Raw genomic sequence first — 16537 nt, forward strand, 5'->3', positions numbered from 1 at the left:
CCTGTAAAATCTGAGCATCCTCGAGAAGTTTATTCAGTTCAGGTTTTGGATACAATAATGAAAATCGGAAATATCTGGATGCATGAAGACAACAAATTCTGTGAAACAACTCACTGAAAAAATTACGAAGTTTTTGATCCTTTTATTACAGATTTTGGTTGGTCTCCCTGTTTTTAGCTTTGCTTTGGTTGAGGCCAAAGAAAAACCTTAACAGTTTCTAAATCCATCCTAGTGAAAACAAATGAAAACAAATTTTACGTGTAAGGCATAGGGGCCTGTGTACTTAGCATGAGACTTTTTGTTATGACTCACATGTAGGCTATTTATGCTGGTCCTATAAACATGACAAAGTGTTAACAATAGAATTATTTCATGCAAGAGGTCTAAAGTGTTGGTGGTATATAGGACCCTCTTCGTACATGTAAACTAAAAATCACACAACACAGGTACGCACCTGATATAAAATGATCCAAACATATGTATGCAGATGTAGGGCAAATTCCTCTCAGGAATGTGCCTTGATATGCTGGACAGCCAGTTTGTCCGTCGTTTTTGAGACAGTTCTTGGGTTGCCTCACCCTCTCTTTCCAACACCGCGGATAAACAATAAATTGACTGGGAGTCTTGCTAGTACTAACCGTGACCCTAGCTAGTATTAAGCTCATACAATATGCGCAAACAAAAAAAATAACTGGACCGGAGAGCATGCTTTACATCGAGAATGAACGTCACAGACTCTTTATGCCCAACAGCTGATCATAAGATGTAATCCAAGATGGCGGAATAACAAATAGGTGAAGTCATTGTCAACAGGCCTATAAAGTATGTGTGCATACATATGTACATTGTAACAACCAAAGTGCTGTACCATTAGCGACCAGAGTTCCATCCCGCACATGTACATATGAATACCTGCATGGACATTGTACACACTAGGAAATGACAATTTGGTGGAAGAATTTTAACAGAGAGAAGTTTTAACATATGCAAGTAACTTTTCAAATGGATATAGAGGAAACATTTTTTGGATGTTAGTCTATTAGGTAGGCATTTTATGAACAAATACTGACAGCTCCATCTCTTAATGTACATGTATACTGCCTGGATGTGATTTCCCTACAAAAATGAAAAGACAATTTGGGTGGATGTCATATTGCAGACAGAATGTGATGCCGTTATGCATCACCTATAAAATCACGAGCCGGAAATGAAATCAAGCTTTATGTGATTTTGGTTAAATGTATGGTCAGACCATGAATGCGATTTTGGAAAGATGTACACATAAGATGTGTTATTGGACTCTAAGCACATAATCCTGGATGTCATTTCTGACTCGGATGTGATTCTAGTTGTGTAGATGTGATCCAATCCAAGCACATCGTCTGTTCATTTGTGCAGAGAAATCACATTTACACCAATCACTTTCAGGACTCAGTAGCCTTCTATGATGATCTGATGAGCATTGCATATTCCAGAGATTTGTTTTAGTACACCATTTGAAGCAGTCAGTAATGCTTTGTATGAGAACAGCACTGCAAAAGTATAACATTTTCAGATTCAAGCGCATTCTTCAACAGATGACATTTTTGCTTACCTTGCTGAAATCAAGCAGGGAAAAACTTTCGCAACAGCCATGGACCATAGTACCGGGGTACCAGTACCTCTTCAATGAAAGTTAACCTGAACATAAAGAAAAAATTTGAAAAAGTTACGAGTGGTATCTACTAGGACAGCTTCAAACAGATTTAAATTTGATACTGTACGTGTACATTGCGACACTTGCTCAAACGCAGAATGGTACTCAGATAAATGAATGCTCTAAACACCACATTAAACATCCCGAATTCTGTATAAAACAAGCAAACGGAAAAAGTACAGGTCTACTACATGAAAATCAACTTTGATATCAACAACTTTTACACATGTACAACTGTACGTAAACTTGTACAGGTACATGTAGGAATAAGAGTATACATTTTTGTTGCATTCAGTGACAATTTTATGGTTATAGTACACTTTGAGGCACATGGTTTCACAATACTTATTGTCAACGTTGTTGATTTTTTTGGCGATAACAAAGCCAATACATGAGTTTTTTTTTTCAATTACAATTTAACACTCTTTAATTTAAACTTGACAGAAATTAGAATATAATTACTTGCATCATACCATTTGGACAATTTCAAAGAATTCAATTCAGACGTTTCCCTGTACAAAAAAGTTTAAAAAGTAGAGCTTCTTGGAAGGCTTTTTAAAAAAGTGATTGACTTTGACGTTGTATGAGCATTTCTTTATTAAGAATATTCTGTCTTTATCAAGAACACTGATTAGTAGTGAATGTCAAAAAGTACAGACACATACATGTACAAGTATTGCACACGTACTTTGATATTACTTTGCCAAATTCCACAGTGTGCACTGCATATATATGTACGTAGGGTTTTAAGCCCACTTTGACATATTCTGGTGTGCACTGCGTATACGTAGAGTTTTAAGCCCAGTATTCAGTTACTTTATTAAATTGATTGGAGTACATGTACATGCCGACTCGCTTCCACAGCCACAAGTTTGGCCCCCCGCGCCAGGATGTACATGTACATGTATGTACGACGACTCTGAGACACAAAGTGATCTCCTAGGTATAGTGTATACACACACAGTACATGGTGCAAGTGTTGGCATGGAAAAACTACTGTGGTTATTTCTTTGAAATCGGCGAGTCACGTGTGGACAATAAGACTAGCCAAATTCCTATGGCAGTAGACAGTATATACAAGCTGACTACACTACTACTCACATTACAAAGACATTCTACTAAAGAGGCAGTCAGATTGGATTGGAGAGGTTTGACCTAAGACCACTCCCGGCCAAAATCTGAATTTGATCTGATTCCAAGTGCCATAACTCAATCCAATCCGATCCAATCTAATAGCCTTCATGGTACAGTTTAAATCAATGCAAATCCTGCAACAAAATGCTGAATCTGATGCAAGGTATATACACAAATGTCATACAGCAAGGCAAGTCAAACATTCTTCCTCAGGAAACTAAAGATATTCCTGGTAGATCACATCATTTTGACTCTGTTTTATCAATCAGTGATTCAGAGTGTACTGGTGATTAATCTCATACTATGGTAACATCTATGGTGTGGAAAAAAGAAAGGTTGAAAGTCCAAGGAAAGTTATACAGCATTTTCTTTGGTGTAGACCTGTCTACAATTCAATCACTGATTGATTCCAAGAAACTAGCTGAAACAAGTGTAATTATGAAGGACTAATCTCTCCCTCTCCATGCTTATTACATTTTTAATTGATCAGATGTTTGGTTATGTGTCCCTATAACATGTGCTGCTCACTTTAGACAGTCGTTCGTTCCAAGTTCTATCCATAAATTGAATGCAACTGCTGCACGTCAGTAGTTACATGTAAGATGACCACTGTTATTTAGATGAATATTTTATAAATTATAATTTTATTACGTACATGTATAGTGTATAACTAGATTATTTTAAATATTTATTTTTAATATTTTAATAATTTCTTTCTCTAAACTTTTATTTGGTAAATATGGTATGAGGATTTTACAAAACTTTGCCAACAGAAGAAGAATTTCTATTTTATTGACTAATAAAGAATCAATCAATCTAAATCTGACAAAATCCAATTAGGTAATAAGAATTTGAAGTGAACTTTGTGAATCATCAACGTATTGTAAAATCGACAAATAGTATGTATCTGCTAACAACCAGGACATAAATTCTCGACAAATTTTAGGTTGTAAATTGAGATGTCATCATTTTTTTTGCTTTCCGCTTCCATTTAAGTGTATATGGAAAAGCCTTTACTTTATTCATTTGTTTTGCTTATTTTTTTTATTTTGGTTCCGCTAACCCCATGCATACATGTACTTAATACATGTGTATTCCACTCTCAAACTTGAGTTAGGTAAGAACCCTTGAGAAATCTGTGTCCTGCGAGACTGGCGTCATGACATCATTAGATATAGAATTACAAGCAATTCAAATTTGATATTAATCTTTAAAAAATCTGTAACTAATAAATCATGAGTTCCTGTGTCTTGCTTATTTTGGAAAGTGATTTGAGGTCTTTATTTTTTTATCAGTATGTAACATCACCAGACTCTTGATACAGGTTGAAACGGGAAGTGCCTTTAAATTTGTTTTTAAATAGGTAAAAGATGTGAACTTGCTTTCAGCAGTGTTTCTCCAGTCAAGTGGTATCCTTCAAAACTTGGACTAGTGAAGTCATCAAATGCTCCAGTGCCCCTTTGGCAACAGGTTGAAAAACTCAAATGTATTTTGTTTGATATCTGTGAAGTTTGCCGTAATCACTTGAAAAGTACATAGAAGATAAACATGACATTTATGTCTACAGAGTACCAATGTGAGAGAAAATTGGGCCTGATGATGTCATCAGACCCAAAGTTTCAATGAACAGATGAAAAGAAACTCACAAAAAATCAGTCCCAATATAGTTTTGAAGTGCCCATCAAGTGATAGAGTAAATACCAGCATTACTTGTCCATGGCAAAGGACTTGTCTTATTGTTCGTCTTATTGTTTGCCTGCAGTCTGTCGCTTCAACAGTCAATACCTCCAATGCTAGACCCACTGTAAGCATGGCTTGCTGTGTGCAATAAGCCATTGGGGCTTTCGCACTATGCCAGCAACCTTGTGGCAATGAAAGCAAGAGTGCGTGTATAATAGAGGATTTTCAGTCTCGTGATTTTTGACAGTCGGCGCTCAATTTACATGGAAGTGCGCAGACATATGCGCACCTTCAAAGTCTCTCAACATTTTGCAGTACACGAAACTGCCAACAGAAATACACACATTTGAAAATGCACATGCCTCCACAGACATGGTGCACAATTTTTCCTGATTTGCCTTTGCCCGTCAAGTTACCTTATGTGAAAAACCTGTATGCATGTACATGTACATATTCAGCTGAGATTTCATGACTGTCATGCTTTTTCAATGAGACAGGCATATTCATTGCTGTGAAACCAAGTCAGTCTGTGGTCTAGCAGCAATTTGTTTTAATATAAACCTTCAAAATGTACCTTTGTGTTATTCTGAACTTTTGGTTTACTATTTGAAAAAGTATTTTACTGCTTTTTTATGCAAATGGTTTTTCTATATTCATGAGCAAAATTGTGATGTCATCCTAGAAAAAAGCCTCAATGTTACATTGTTTTGTACATAAAAAAAGTGTTCCATTTTTATATATTTTGTTGGACTGAACTTTTCTTTTCTTTTATGATTCATTGTTCTTTAAGTCTGGATGGAGACAAAATTTTGCTGAATGCATTCCTGCATGGTTATTCATACAAAATGAATTCATAAAAAGAAAAGGGATCATGTCAACTAGGGCCCCAGGAGGTTTTGGACTATTGGTTACAGTGTGTGCAGAAAAAAAGGAAACATGTTCAGCACAAATTTTACTTATCAATTTATTTGAGATGACAAACAAGTTCTTGCATATAACACAAGTTTAAGAAAGAGTCAGATTTTATCAAAGTTTGTCAGATTACTGGTATTAAAGCAATCAATCCAGCCCAATGTATCAATTCAAATCGGATCCTAATCCAAATGAACCACCTTCAGTCTGATCCAATCTGAAGTCAGATTCCAAATCAGATCAGGGAAAGATATCCACATGGACGTCGCTTGACACCCTGGAACCAAACCGTGTGGGACTGGTCAGAAACATTTTAAGTATTTTCTAAGTAAATACTCAAATATTTCCACTGCTAAATTTGACTTTTTGGATGTTACTGCTTTCAGGTCACTGCAGGGTAAAATTAGTGGCGTCCGTTGATTGAAGTTTTTCCCAGATCAGATTTGGGTCACAAGTGAACATTTTCACATGCCTTTGCTCAGTGCAATCCTGACATTTGCACAAAACTGGATTTATCATACTCCCTCCTTAGTAATCCAACGAATGGATTACATTCAAAGGCAACTGTTGAGCACACGTATTAATAAGATTTTACTTAGCAGGTTTACAGACACCTTTTTTTGTGGAAGCTTTGATAGATAAGTGCAATTTTAGGCATAGTCAATGGGCACATTCAGGATCACATAGCATTTCAAACCAATAAAAATTTGGAACTGTGAGGTACACGGAGTGAGCCTCACATTTCTGGGAATATTCAGGATCTTTTGAGAGGGTGGTGAGTAAAAGTTCCAAATTTTTTTTAAGAAAAAGTCAGGCGCATGGTTTTAAAACTATACATGTACGTCATCAGATTTAAAGAGATAGGCCTATACATCAGTTTCAATGGCTTTAGGGGAAGATTTGATTGAGAAAGTGGCTGCATTGAAAACCCATTGCATTACGAATTCATAAAAAATCATAGGGCTGCACAGGCAAGTCACACGGAGTAGGCGTGGTGACTCGCAGACTTTCTGTATAGAACACAGTTACGGAACAGGACCAAAAAATAGCTCATTACGCCCATACTCAGCCACAGGTGTTCATAGCATTTAGCACCCTGTTCCTATGATAGGGGAACAAATTCTACTTTTTCGAAACAACTGATCTAAACAAGTTGTTGGTGATATCCTTTTTTATATCAAAAAGAAAAGAGAACAGGGCTTTTGGTATTTAAGTGAAATATGGGGTAAACCAGCAGTGTACATGACCGTACTGAACACTTCCTGAGCAGTGCACTACTCCGTCATGCCCTAAAGACCTAAAGACCCTATAATAAAAATAGCAAACTTATATAACTACCAGGCTTGAGTGTATTTTGCAACACTGAACCTATATTATTGGCAAAAAAATGAGATTCTGTCCACCATCCTCATCATCTCATCCCTCGACTATCTGCACACATCTATATTCTCTGTCGCCGTATGTCACGTGACTAAACAGGCGCAGCATATTCACGTAACGAACGTTTATGTTGCTTTGGATACCAGTCCCTATGATTGCATCCTCAACTCCATGGGCTGTGTGCGCATTCCTTCACTGGTTGTGTAGAATACGAAAATGATGCTAATTGGCTATTCAGGATGAATGTACATGAAGGTAAAGTCAGTCACATGCAAATTTAAAAAGCTGCAGGCTTGCACCCACATATTCTCTTGTACGTCAGGCACACTTAAATCTGCGTCGCTTGTAAACACACTGACATAAGTCCCAATTTAAATATCCCAAATAGTAGGATATTTAAATACATGTAATACAATACAGGGGTTAGATCATGCAAGGCACGGTGGGAACCAAACATGGCGCAGCAAGATCGTTCCCATGGGAACGAAGTTGCTATGATTGTTACTACCCTCATAAAGATTATGTATAGAGACTTCAGGGAAAAGCTGTGGTCTGGGAACCACACTATAAAGTATGGCAGATGTATGTGGATTGTAGAGGGATGAGAGGGTGAGGATGGTATAGAAAAAAATCAATTTTTTTTGCCAATAATATAGGTTACATGCTACAAACCATACTCAAGCCTGGTAGTTCCATATAGTAGCGATTGCATACAGTTTGCATTTAACATATGTTGGCATCTACTGCCATGTTAAATTTCCAAGTTTTATTGCGTAATTTCCTGCAAAAATCCACTGACTTGATTTTCTCTGGATCCATCACGACGCCTTGTTTGGACACAATGTGTCCGAGGTACAACACCAGCTTCTTGAAAAGCTCACATTTCTTGGGCTTTAGCTTTAAACTGGCCTCCCGTAAGCGCTGGAATACAATCTCCAAGCGATTTAACTTTTCCTGTACTGTCCCTGCGAAGATGATTATGTCGTCAAGATATACAAGCAGTATGTTCCATTGCAGGTCAGCAAGCACCTGCTCCATTAGTCTTTCAAATGTCGAGGGTGCATTGCAGAGGCTGAATGGCATGACCCGCCAACAGCAGAGGCCTCTGCGCAACACAAATGCTGACTTCTTCCGTGCTTCCTCATCCATCTCAACTTGCAAATACCCAGCAGTTAGGTCTGAAGTAGAAAACCACACTTCGCCTGCTAAGGTGTCCAACGAGTTATCGATACGTGGTATCGGGTACACATCCTTCACTGTCAATGAATTGAGGCGGCGATAATCTACACAGAACCTCTTGGTCCAATCTTTTTTCTCACCAGTACCTCGCTGCCCATGGACTATCGCATGGCTCAATCATTCCATTGTCAAGCAGATTTTTAACCTGCCGTGTGATCTCCTCCTGCTCTGCCAGTGAGTGTCTCCCCGGTCTCTCCTTCGTAGGCACTGCGTTCCCTGTATTGATGTGGTGTTTAACCCAGTCGGTCCGGCCTATGTCTCCACCTCCCTTAGAAAAGACATCCTGGTAGTCTATTAGTAATTTTGCAATTGCTCCGTGGTGCTCCTGATCCACTTCAGTCTTACACCTGTTGAACAAATCAACTAAGTGTTCAGGAACATTTGTCTGGCCATCATCCTGTGGCCGCTTCTCTGGCACACACTCAATCTCCTTTTCACCTGGTGTTAGATAACCTGCCATTGTTCCACTATGTACCACACACTCCAGCTTCCCGGGATTGTATACACGAATCGGTAAAACCTCTTGGTCACCTGACACCACCACCCGAGCCACAATCATCCCTTTACTTGCAATCTCACTACAATCCAGTGGCTCCAGTATCCCTGGCCCATTCACCGTGCTCCTCCCCGCTACATGTCCTGGCAGAATCGCCTTGTGGCCAGTCAGCACCTGATTCGTCCCCCCGACGACAATCTTGGCACAAATATTCGCCTCACTGTCTTCACTACACTTTACATTCTCCCCGTTGACGGTAAGCTCAAGTGTCTTAAATTCAAACTGCCACATGTTGGATAAAAGAAATCCATGCCCAAGATTCCATCTGGCGACTGCAAATGCCCAAATGTCACATACACCGGATACATTGTCCTCCCCACCTGTAGTTCGATCCAAGCGCTACCCAACGTCTTAATATGTGAACCATCTGCGTTCTGGATACACGAACCCACCGAGGAGAGATTTGGCCTTCATTCTGGCGGTATTTTGTAGAACAATGTTGACGACAGAAAGGTGTCCATCGCCCCGGTGTCCACCAGAAGCCTCAACTGTTGTCCCATATTATTGCTGGCACAAACATGCCCCTCTTCGCTCTCTCTATTGGCATTCTGGGTTCTCTGTCCTCTTTGTCACCTAATGGCTGCTTGTCTCTTAGCCCTTGGTGGGTTCCAGCCCCCCCTCGGGCCTCAGGGTAGGCTGCCCATTGTTTCCCGTCCAATTCCTCTTAGCTGGAGGTTGTGTGCAGTCACACGCAAAGTGTCTTTTCCTATCGCACCTGAAGCAAACAACGTCCTCCCTAGGTCGTCTCCTATAACTGGCGCCTGTGGGACCTTCCACCTTCGGCAGTTGGGTGTCTTCTTTACCTCTGGCACCATCTCGCACCAAACTGGCCACTGTGTCCTTAGTTTTCGCATGAGATATCTGGAGGTCTTCCACTTCTTTCAGCAATTCCTTCACAGCATTGTCCGATTCCACCATCCTGTTGAATTTTGGATTCCGGCCACTCCTCTGTTGCTCCACCGTCAGGAAGCTTTCTTTGGCCATTGCCGCCCTTGCTGCTTCGCCCTCTCTCTTATTGCTGGATCCTCGATCGCATCTGAGAAGTGGCCCTTCACTAGGCGGTCTCTGTCGTCGTCCCCAAAGTTCGGGTATGCCAACACTGTCAATTCCCGGATTGACTCGCTCAATTCCCTCAAAGTCTGACCTCCAATTTCTCTCTTAAATCCTTGTAGATCATATCCCTCCTTGACGACAACACCTTGACGGCTGCCCCCTGCAAACTTGCCACTAAGAAGACCTTAGCCTGCTTGTCTGTCCAATCATTGGCCAGCTTGCATGCTTCAAAGTGCTGAATTAGTCTCTCCAAGGAGACTTCCCATTGTACCGATCGGGTGTGATGTTTGGTCCTCTTGTCTGTCCGCCAGCCTGCAACTCTCCTGTTGATTCAATCCCCACATCTTGCCTATTTAAGTCAGTTTCGCTACCAGTCGAAGTTGACTTCTCTCCACCTTGAGACTTCTCAGAGCTCCCCAATGTGAAATTTGTCCCCATAGACCAGCCTTTTGTTGCGTCGACCGTCTGCACAGACACTGAAATGCTTGCTGGCGTATTGGTAGGTGCCAGGAGCGAACTTTGTCCTTGATTCTGGCGTCAACCTGTAACCCTTCGCAGGTGTCGACGATATCAGGCCCAAACTCCCAATATCTCCTCCCGTCTCGAAGCGCAGAGGTCCCATCGGCAGCGACTCCTCCTTCATTTCCCTTTGAGCACGCAACTGCTGATCTTCCAGTCCTGACTTGAAACCTCTTAACGAGTCCAGTTCCCCTTGCAAGTGACTTATCCTCAACTGGAGCTCTGCCTCAAGTTGCTGCTTCCTCTCTGCGTAATCCAAAGTTACTGGCGAGTCCTCCACGACTCGTGGTTGCTCATCCGTCCCTGCTGCATTCTCTTCTTTCCTTTAGTCCCTCCATGCTGTCCAGTATAGGTGATGTGCTGTTCCTATCTAGGTGTACTTTCCTATCTAGGTAGTTATTGGCGTTACTTCTGTTTGATGTACATGTAGGTTATGAGATGTGTTCTAAACCTGGTGCCTATCCCACTTCTAACACCATTTGTGGCAAAATCCTCCCCTACACTCGCCAACGTTGTCGTCCGCCTAGGGCAGGCGACTACCTTCAGGCAAACCTGGGAAGGGGACGTACCCTGAGTAGGGCCTCGGCCATCCTACGAGCGGTCTAATAAGAAGGCCAGGGGGGCAGATTAATCCTTCTTGCCTCCACTTTAGGGTTCAACTCACCCTGGTACACGGCTCAGCTCGGCTTCATCGGAGCAAACCCACTCACCAGAGCACAAACGCGGAGGTTGGGCGCAAGAAGAGCCGGAAAATGCGGTGCAGCGTCAACAAGCGTGCAGTCCGAAAGAGCGCTGGGACGGAAGAGGCAGACTGCACACAAGCCACGTGCTTATATACCCACGCCGGGTACCAATGCCCAACGCAATTTGTGTGCAACACGATGAGCTTGTGCATGAGTACCAGCGTCCATAAACTTCTCTAATGCTTACAACTGTCCAATAATTAGCTGTCCCGCTATAATATAATGCAGATGAAGATCAGTGTTTGCTGTTTCAGAGATGTGACTGGGTCCAAGAAATGATACCTCACTGTACATGTATAGTACCAGTAAGTAAAAAATATCTTAGTTTCATCCAGAGGCTACAGGGCATGACACTTGTGATTTTGAAAGGGGAGGGGGTTTAAGGGTGAAACCAGGTACAATTTGGTCTCTGTACCGAAAAATTTAATTGCCTGATTTTAAAACGTAATTAGTAAACACTAATCAAACTTGCTAAGTATTCAAGTATGTAAATATTTGTTATATAGATAGTTTGTTCTGTTATATTGGATTGTAGTTATAACAACATAAATGTCACATTGCCTTTCTTGTGTGTAATATTGATTTACGGAAAACCCCAGCAAAGGTTTATGTATAGCTTCACATCATGAAGAGTGTACATTCATTACCACAAGCTTCATAAAACTTCTTTTAAAAAGTCACAGCAAGTTGCCATATGCACAAAAGTTGATGCCTGTTATGACCTAATCCGCAGGCATTTTCCAGACTCCAAAGAAAAAACAACCCAAATTTAAAACAAGTTGTCAAGAGTAGTACCCAATTATGCAGACATTCCAGACTTCACTAGAGAAGGCATTCACATTGTAAAAAGTTAAAGAAAGTACAGATTTGTTAGATTTTTTGCAAATGTCAGACATTGGTATGGACATGCTTTGGGAAGATTTTGTCGGAGTTCACAATGGAACAAAGGAATGGTTAGTGCTAGAACACATTCTTAGCACCATTTAATTATTCTGAGAAAATTGCAGATTGAAAGAAAAAAAACCAGTCGGAAAGATGGTCAATGCTCCGGACATACAAATTGAGAGTATAATAACAAAAAAATTAATAATGCAACAATCAGTGAGACAGCTAAATGGCTACAAGAAATTCAACCTGATCTCTCCCTTTATCCAGTTACAAGAAAATTAATCTGGATTTATGACAAACTTATGAAACTGAACAAAAACAAGCAAAGGAAGAAGAGTGCTGAAAAACTGAAATGATTCCTTGAAGAGAGATTCCAATTTCTAGTCTGTACCCAGACTGCATCAGGTTCTCAGTATCTTCCTGTTCCAAGACCTCATTCATTGATGCTGCCAGGTAAGCTTAGTCATCTTCATAACCCATCCACTTCCAACATATTGGAGAAGGCAGTAGCAGAGCAACTCAAGACCACAGATGACAGAGTAAAAGAGCTGGCAAAGGAATTACAGCAAGTGAATGGGATTGCTGAAGAGAAGAATAAGCTGGTGAAAACCCCAGAGAGCAGACTGGTGAATAGGGAAACTACTGAAGAGGGAAAGGGGACGTGCACACTACTACAGAAAAAAAGACAGAAGGCATACAAAAGGTTGAGAAGCCAGAACTATCTGAAGAACCGTGTCATCAGACAGGGATCTTGGAGCAAGATGAGTTGGAAGATTTGAGGAGGCAAAAGTGGAGCTGGAATACAGATATGACATTCTGAAGGAAGAAATTTCCAGTGATATTGGTGACTTGTATAATGAAGAGGAAAGGGAATTTACACCCGAAACCCAAAGATGTGTGCATGCATTACTTTCTGAAAATATAGCAACAAATTGAGTGGTTAGCGTTATCTCTGAAGTAATACAACTGGCTGGAAAGACTACTAACTGACTTCCAAGTCAAACAACAGTCTGCAGCATAAACATACAATGACTTGTCATAGCCCAAAAGCCTGTTGCAGAAGAGTTGCCATCAAAAGAGTCTACCACTTTAGCGACAGATGAAACATCAAAATATGGAAGTAAATATAGCGCTTTCACCATTGAAGATGACAAGAGACAACCTTTCTTGGTAAGGCTAAGGGATCTTGCAACAAAAACAGCAAAACACACGCTGGATGTGTTCAAGGAGATACTTTGGAATATAGCGAGGGTCTACTTCAAACCCACACATAACATTTTGTGTCCCAGAATTTATTGTTTCATATAAGAAATATGATGTCAGATCGTGTGGCAACAGGGGCCAAGTTTAACAAGTTGCTGGAGGCTTACATGTACATGTATGGGGCAGAGATATTGCCAGCCATGACAGAAGGATGGCCAGAGTAATGAGGATCTTCGAACTACACTAAAGAGGCTGAACAACTTCTTTTGAGCTCTCCACGGCCTGTTACATATGGCCGAAGTGGTCAACACAGCATCGAAAGAAGTGGAAGCCCTTCACTTTGAGGGAGAGGAAGAAGTCCCTGTAGAAGATGTTAGATTTAAAAAGACACCAGAATCAGGAACTTGTCGTATGATACGGACTGCATGCAATGTCCTCGCCTGTGGCGGTGTTGCCAAGACCAGTTGTCATGGGAGATTTAAGAGCATGACAGGTGAGGAACTCAAGAAATATGGGTACAGAAGCTTACCTCTAACACTGTATAGAGGTAACAGAGTTAATATACTGTTTCGCAATGCTTGTGTTGTGTTTCTCTTGCACAAGCATATGATTGAGTTCCTTCAAAAGGACAGAGGGGCACCTTGGGTCCTTCAGGATGTTCCATTTTTTGGCTGGATGCAAAGCATTTGGATTGATAGGCAAACTTATCACTGGCCCTCTGTTGAATCTTATCATATCATATCATTCATATCTTAGATATGACTGACTAATATCTGCAGTTGGTGACCTTCTTGGCAGATGCTGATGTAGAGCACTTTTATGGGTGGGCAAGCAAGGCCCTTCCTAGATGTCAATGTTAAAGAAGATGTGCTATACCATGTCCTTACTGAACCCAGTCAGTATGATGGAGATTGTGAAGTCTTCCTACAGTCTCTTCTCCCGGCAACGGCCAAACTGGTCAAAAAACTTTATCATGATTATTTGGCAGGTAGCAAATATGGAGGTGCCTCGGAAGAAGTCAGGAGAATGTCAAAGGGTATAGCCAAGCATACTAAATATTGTGAGACAGTGTTTGTCCTGTAAAGCTGCTACGAACATGACCCCACATCTCTACATTAAAAGCAGAAGCGAGTGTCATGTTCCCTCTCAACAAAACAGCAGAATGGCTGGATGCTAAGAGCATGGAGGAGGAGAAAGATCCCGATAGATTCTCGGAAGATGGTAATGGATGTTGTTAAGGCAGTTAAGAAGAGACAACTGAAAATTAAAGAGAAAAAGGCAAGGCAGACTAAACGAGAAAATGGAGAGAGCTGAGGTACCCGGAAAAGGGCCCATCATATATTGGGGTCTCCTTCAACAGGAAGATGAAGTTACCAAGGCAATGGAATGCCTTTTCAATTCAAACAAGTTGGAGTTGCTCAAGGCGCAAATAAAATGTCAGAAGAATGTGTTGGATCAGAAGCCCATGCAGCAACCCAAAACTATTCAATTGTTTCACTCAAAGTCAAGCAAAAATGAGACATCAGCTGACATCTCCTGCGTTAATTAAGTATTTAAAACAAAATCCCTTAATTCTCAGATTCCAGTAATTCTTTCAATATTGTAATAATCTTAGCAAGACCTTTATTTTACTCTATACAGTTTGCGCTGTTTTTCTTCACTTACTGATATAATGAAACACTGAATTTTCCAAAATGTGTGGTAGAAGTGGTACTTTTACAAGCCATAACTTCATAACCCATTGTTTAATTTAAATACATGTAATTCTTGTTTTGTTGCATTTGTCTCATCGAGACCTTTAATGCGATATATACACTGTAGTTTGTCCATATTTTCTCAAAAAATAATTTTGGGGTAATATACAATGTACATGTACCAACATCTACTCAGGTTAGCTATAGCCTCTGGGAAGATTTGCTTCAGAAAGCGCAAATGGAGGTTTTCTCTGATACAATCACTTAATGATTGCTGGGTACTTTTCAAATGCCATGGCATACAGAACCATCAAAAAGATGGACCCGACAAGGCCTACGGAGAAGTGCCTTACTGTTCGGGAAGTACATGTACATCCCAAAAAGCTGTGATGGAGCTAAATTAGCGAATGTAGTCTGCTTCCTTGACCTGAATCGAGATACTGTATGTTGTGATGAATCCAAAATGCACGAACAAACTGACCTGATTCGACTGAGCAGTTGTCTTTTGCCAAATCGCATTAAAACTTGGAAGTCAAAATTTACGTAAACTACGTGTAGGTCTGTCAGGATTGAGTAATGGTATCCTTAAGGTCAAAATGTAACTTAGAGAAAGTGGATTTTGTTTTCTTTTATAGGAACAGGGTGCTAAAGGTAATGAATGCCAAACAAATCTCCATCCAGGGCAAGGAACCAGACTACATTCGCTTATTTGTCGTTCACAGATCTCTGCTGGGTGGTCATGTACGTGTACGCTGCCATTTTACCAAACAAATTCTCTCAAAAACTGACAGCCCTGTTCTCTTTTCCTTCTGATATAAAAGGACATCACCAACAACTTGTTTTGATAAGTTATTTCGAAAAAGTAGAATTTGTTCCCTTATAATGGGAACAGGGTGCACGGGTGCTAAAGGTAGTGAACCCTCTTTTCCTACCTCCATGGGTAAACTAACCATGCAAATTCGAATTCACTATGCATGCCATATGTCATGATAAAACACAGTTTCCCCTCAAAATTTCCCTCAAAACCCTACCCTTTTTTGAAAGTAACCCTACAGTTATTGAGCATGATGTCAGTTGTCACAGTCATCTCCCAATGTGAATTCAAATGTTAAAATGTAACTCTCTCCTTTATTATAGGAACCGGGTCCCCAAATTTACAATCTCCCATTTTTCAAATGACATCCCTCAGGCCTCACCTCTCTCGAGCTCTGCTGACAATTTTTTGTCTGCCTTGCCCCCGGGCCATAGGTGTCCCCCTGAATCTACAGTACAGAGATGATCCTGGGCCATACTTACACAATCCCACAATTTCTTGGCCCAAACAGACACCTCTTTTCATACTTTTCGAAAGAATCTGTAGGGGACTTGGAGAACTTCCTTTACACAGCACTCTGATGAATCCAAAATGCCTGAGTCACGTAACTAGACGAGAAACAAAATTGCGTGATTCGACTGAGCAGAGTTGCCTTTTGCCAAACTCGAGTCAGAAATTTGTGGTTTTCTTGCTTAAGCCTTAAGTATTGTCAAAATTTACCTCAGCTAGACTGGGCTATCAGATTGAGTAATGGTTCCTTAAGGACAAAATGTTTGTTAGTTTGAGAAAGTGGGCTTTGTTTCCTTTTCATAGGAACAGGTCCTAAAAGTAACGAACACCCAGTCTCAGTAGGCCTACCGTGTACCCGGTACCCTGCAGCAACCTGTGCTGGTTTCTTTTCTTCATCGAGTCAACCATTGCGCTTGCAATGGACATGTTACGCCCCAACTACAGCATAAGTCCCAACTATAGTTAGAGCAGTCCCAACTGTAGTGCTGGCCCAACTATTGTTGACCAACGTCTGTG

The 16537-nt window shown here is 40.8% G+C and overlaps 2 protein-coding genes across 8 annotated transcripts in view; both read right to left on the reverse strand.

The window, feature by feature from the left end:
* LOC110986061 (phosphatidylethanolamine N-methyltransferase-like) overlaps positions 1-16506 on the reverse strand; it is an 84142-nt gene extending 67636 nt beyond the window's left edge. For 3 of the 7 annotated variants that reach the window (XR_015426210.1, XR_015426211.1, XM_022247665.2), the window contains exons 1-2: positions 16370-16506; positions 1595-1680 (exon numbers count right to left, since the gene is read on the reverse strand). Coding sequence is in view for 5 of the 7 variants with exons in the window: in XM_022247665.2 (XP_022103357.2) it covers positions 1595-1642 (48 nt within the window). In the remaining 2 variants the exon portion in view is untranslated. Of the gene's footprint in view, positions 1-1594; positions 1681-15893; positions 16120-16231 lie in introns of all 7 variants that reach the window. The other 4 variants (XM_022247667.2, XM_022247666.2, XM_087140272.1 and 1 more) reach the window with 4 other exon arrangements.
* Positions 8118-8828, reverse strand: LOC147798414 (uncharacterized). The gene has a single exon (XM_087139981.1). The coding sequence runs from the start codon at positions 8826-8828 to the stop codon at positions 8118-8120; it is 711 nt and encodes a 236-aa protein (XP_086996107.1).
* Positions 16507-16537: the final 31 nt, after the last annotated feature.

Source organism: Acanthaster planci, linkage group LG08, assembly GCF_054643075.1.
Source record: "Acanthaster planci isolate LZ-2023a linkage group LG08, COTS_SCS, whole genome shotgun sequence".
In the NCBI taxonomy this organism is placed as follows: domain Eukaryota; kingdom Metazoa; phylum Echinodermata; class Asteroidea; order Valvatida; family Acanthasteridae; genus Acanthaster; species Acanthaster planci.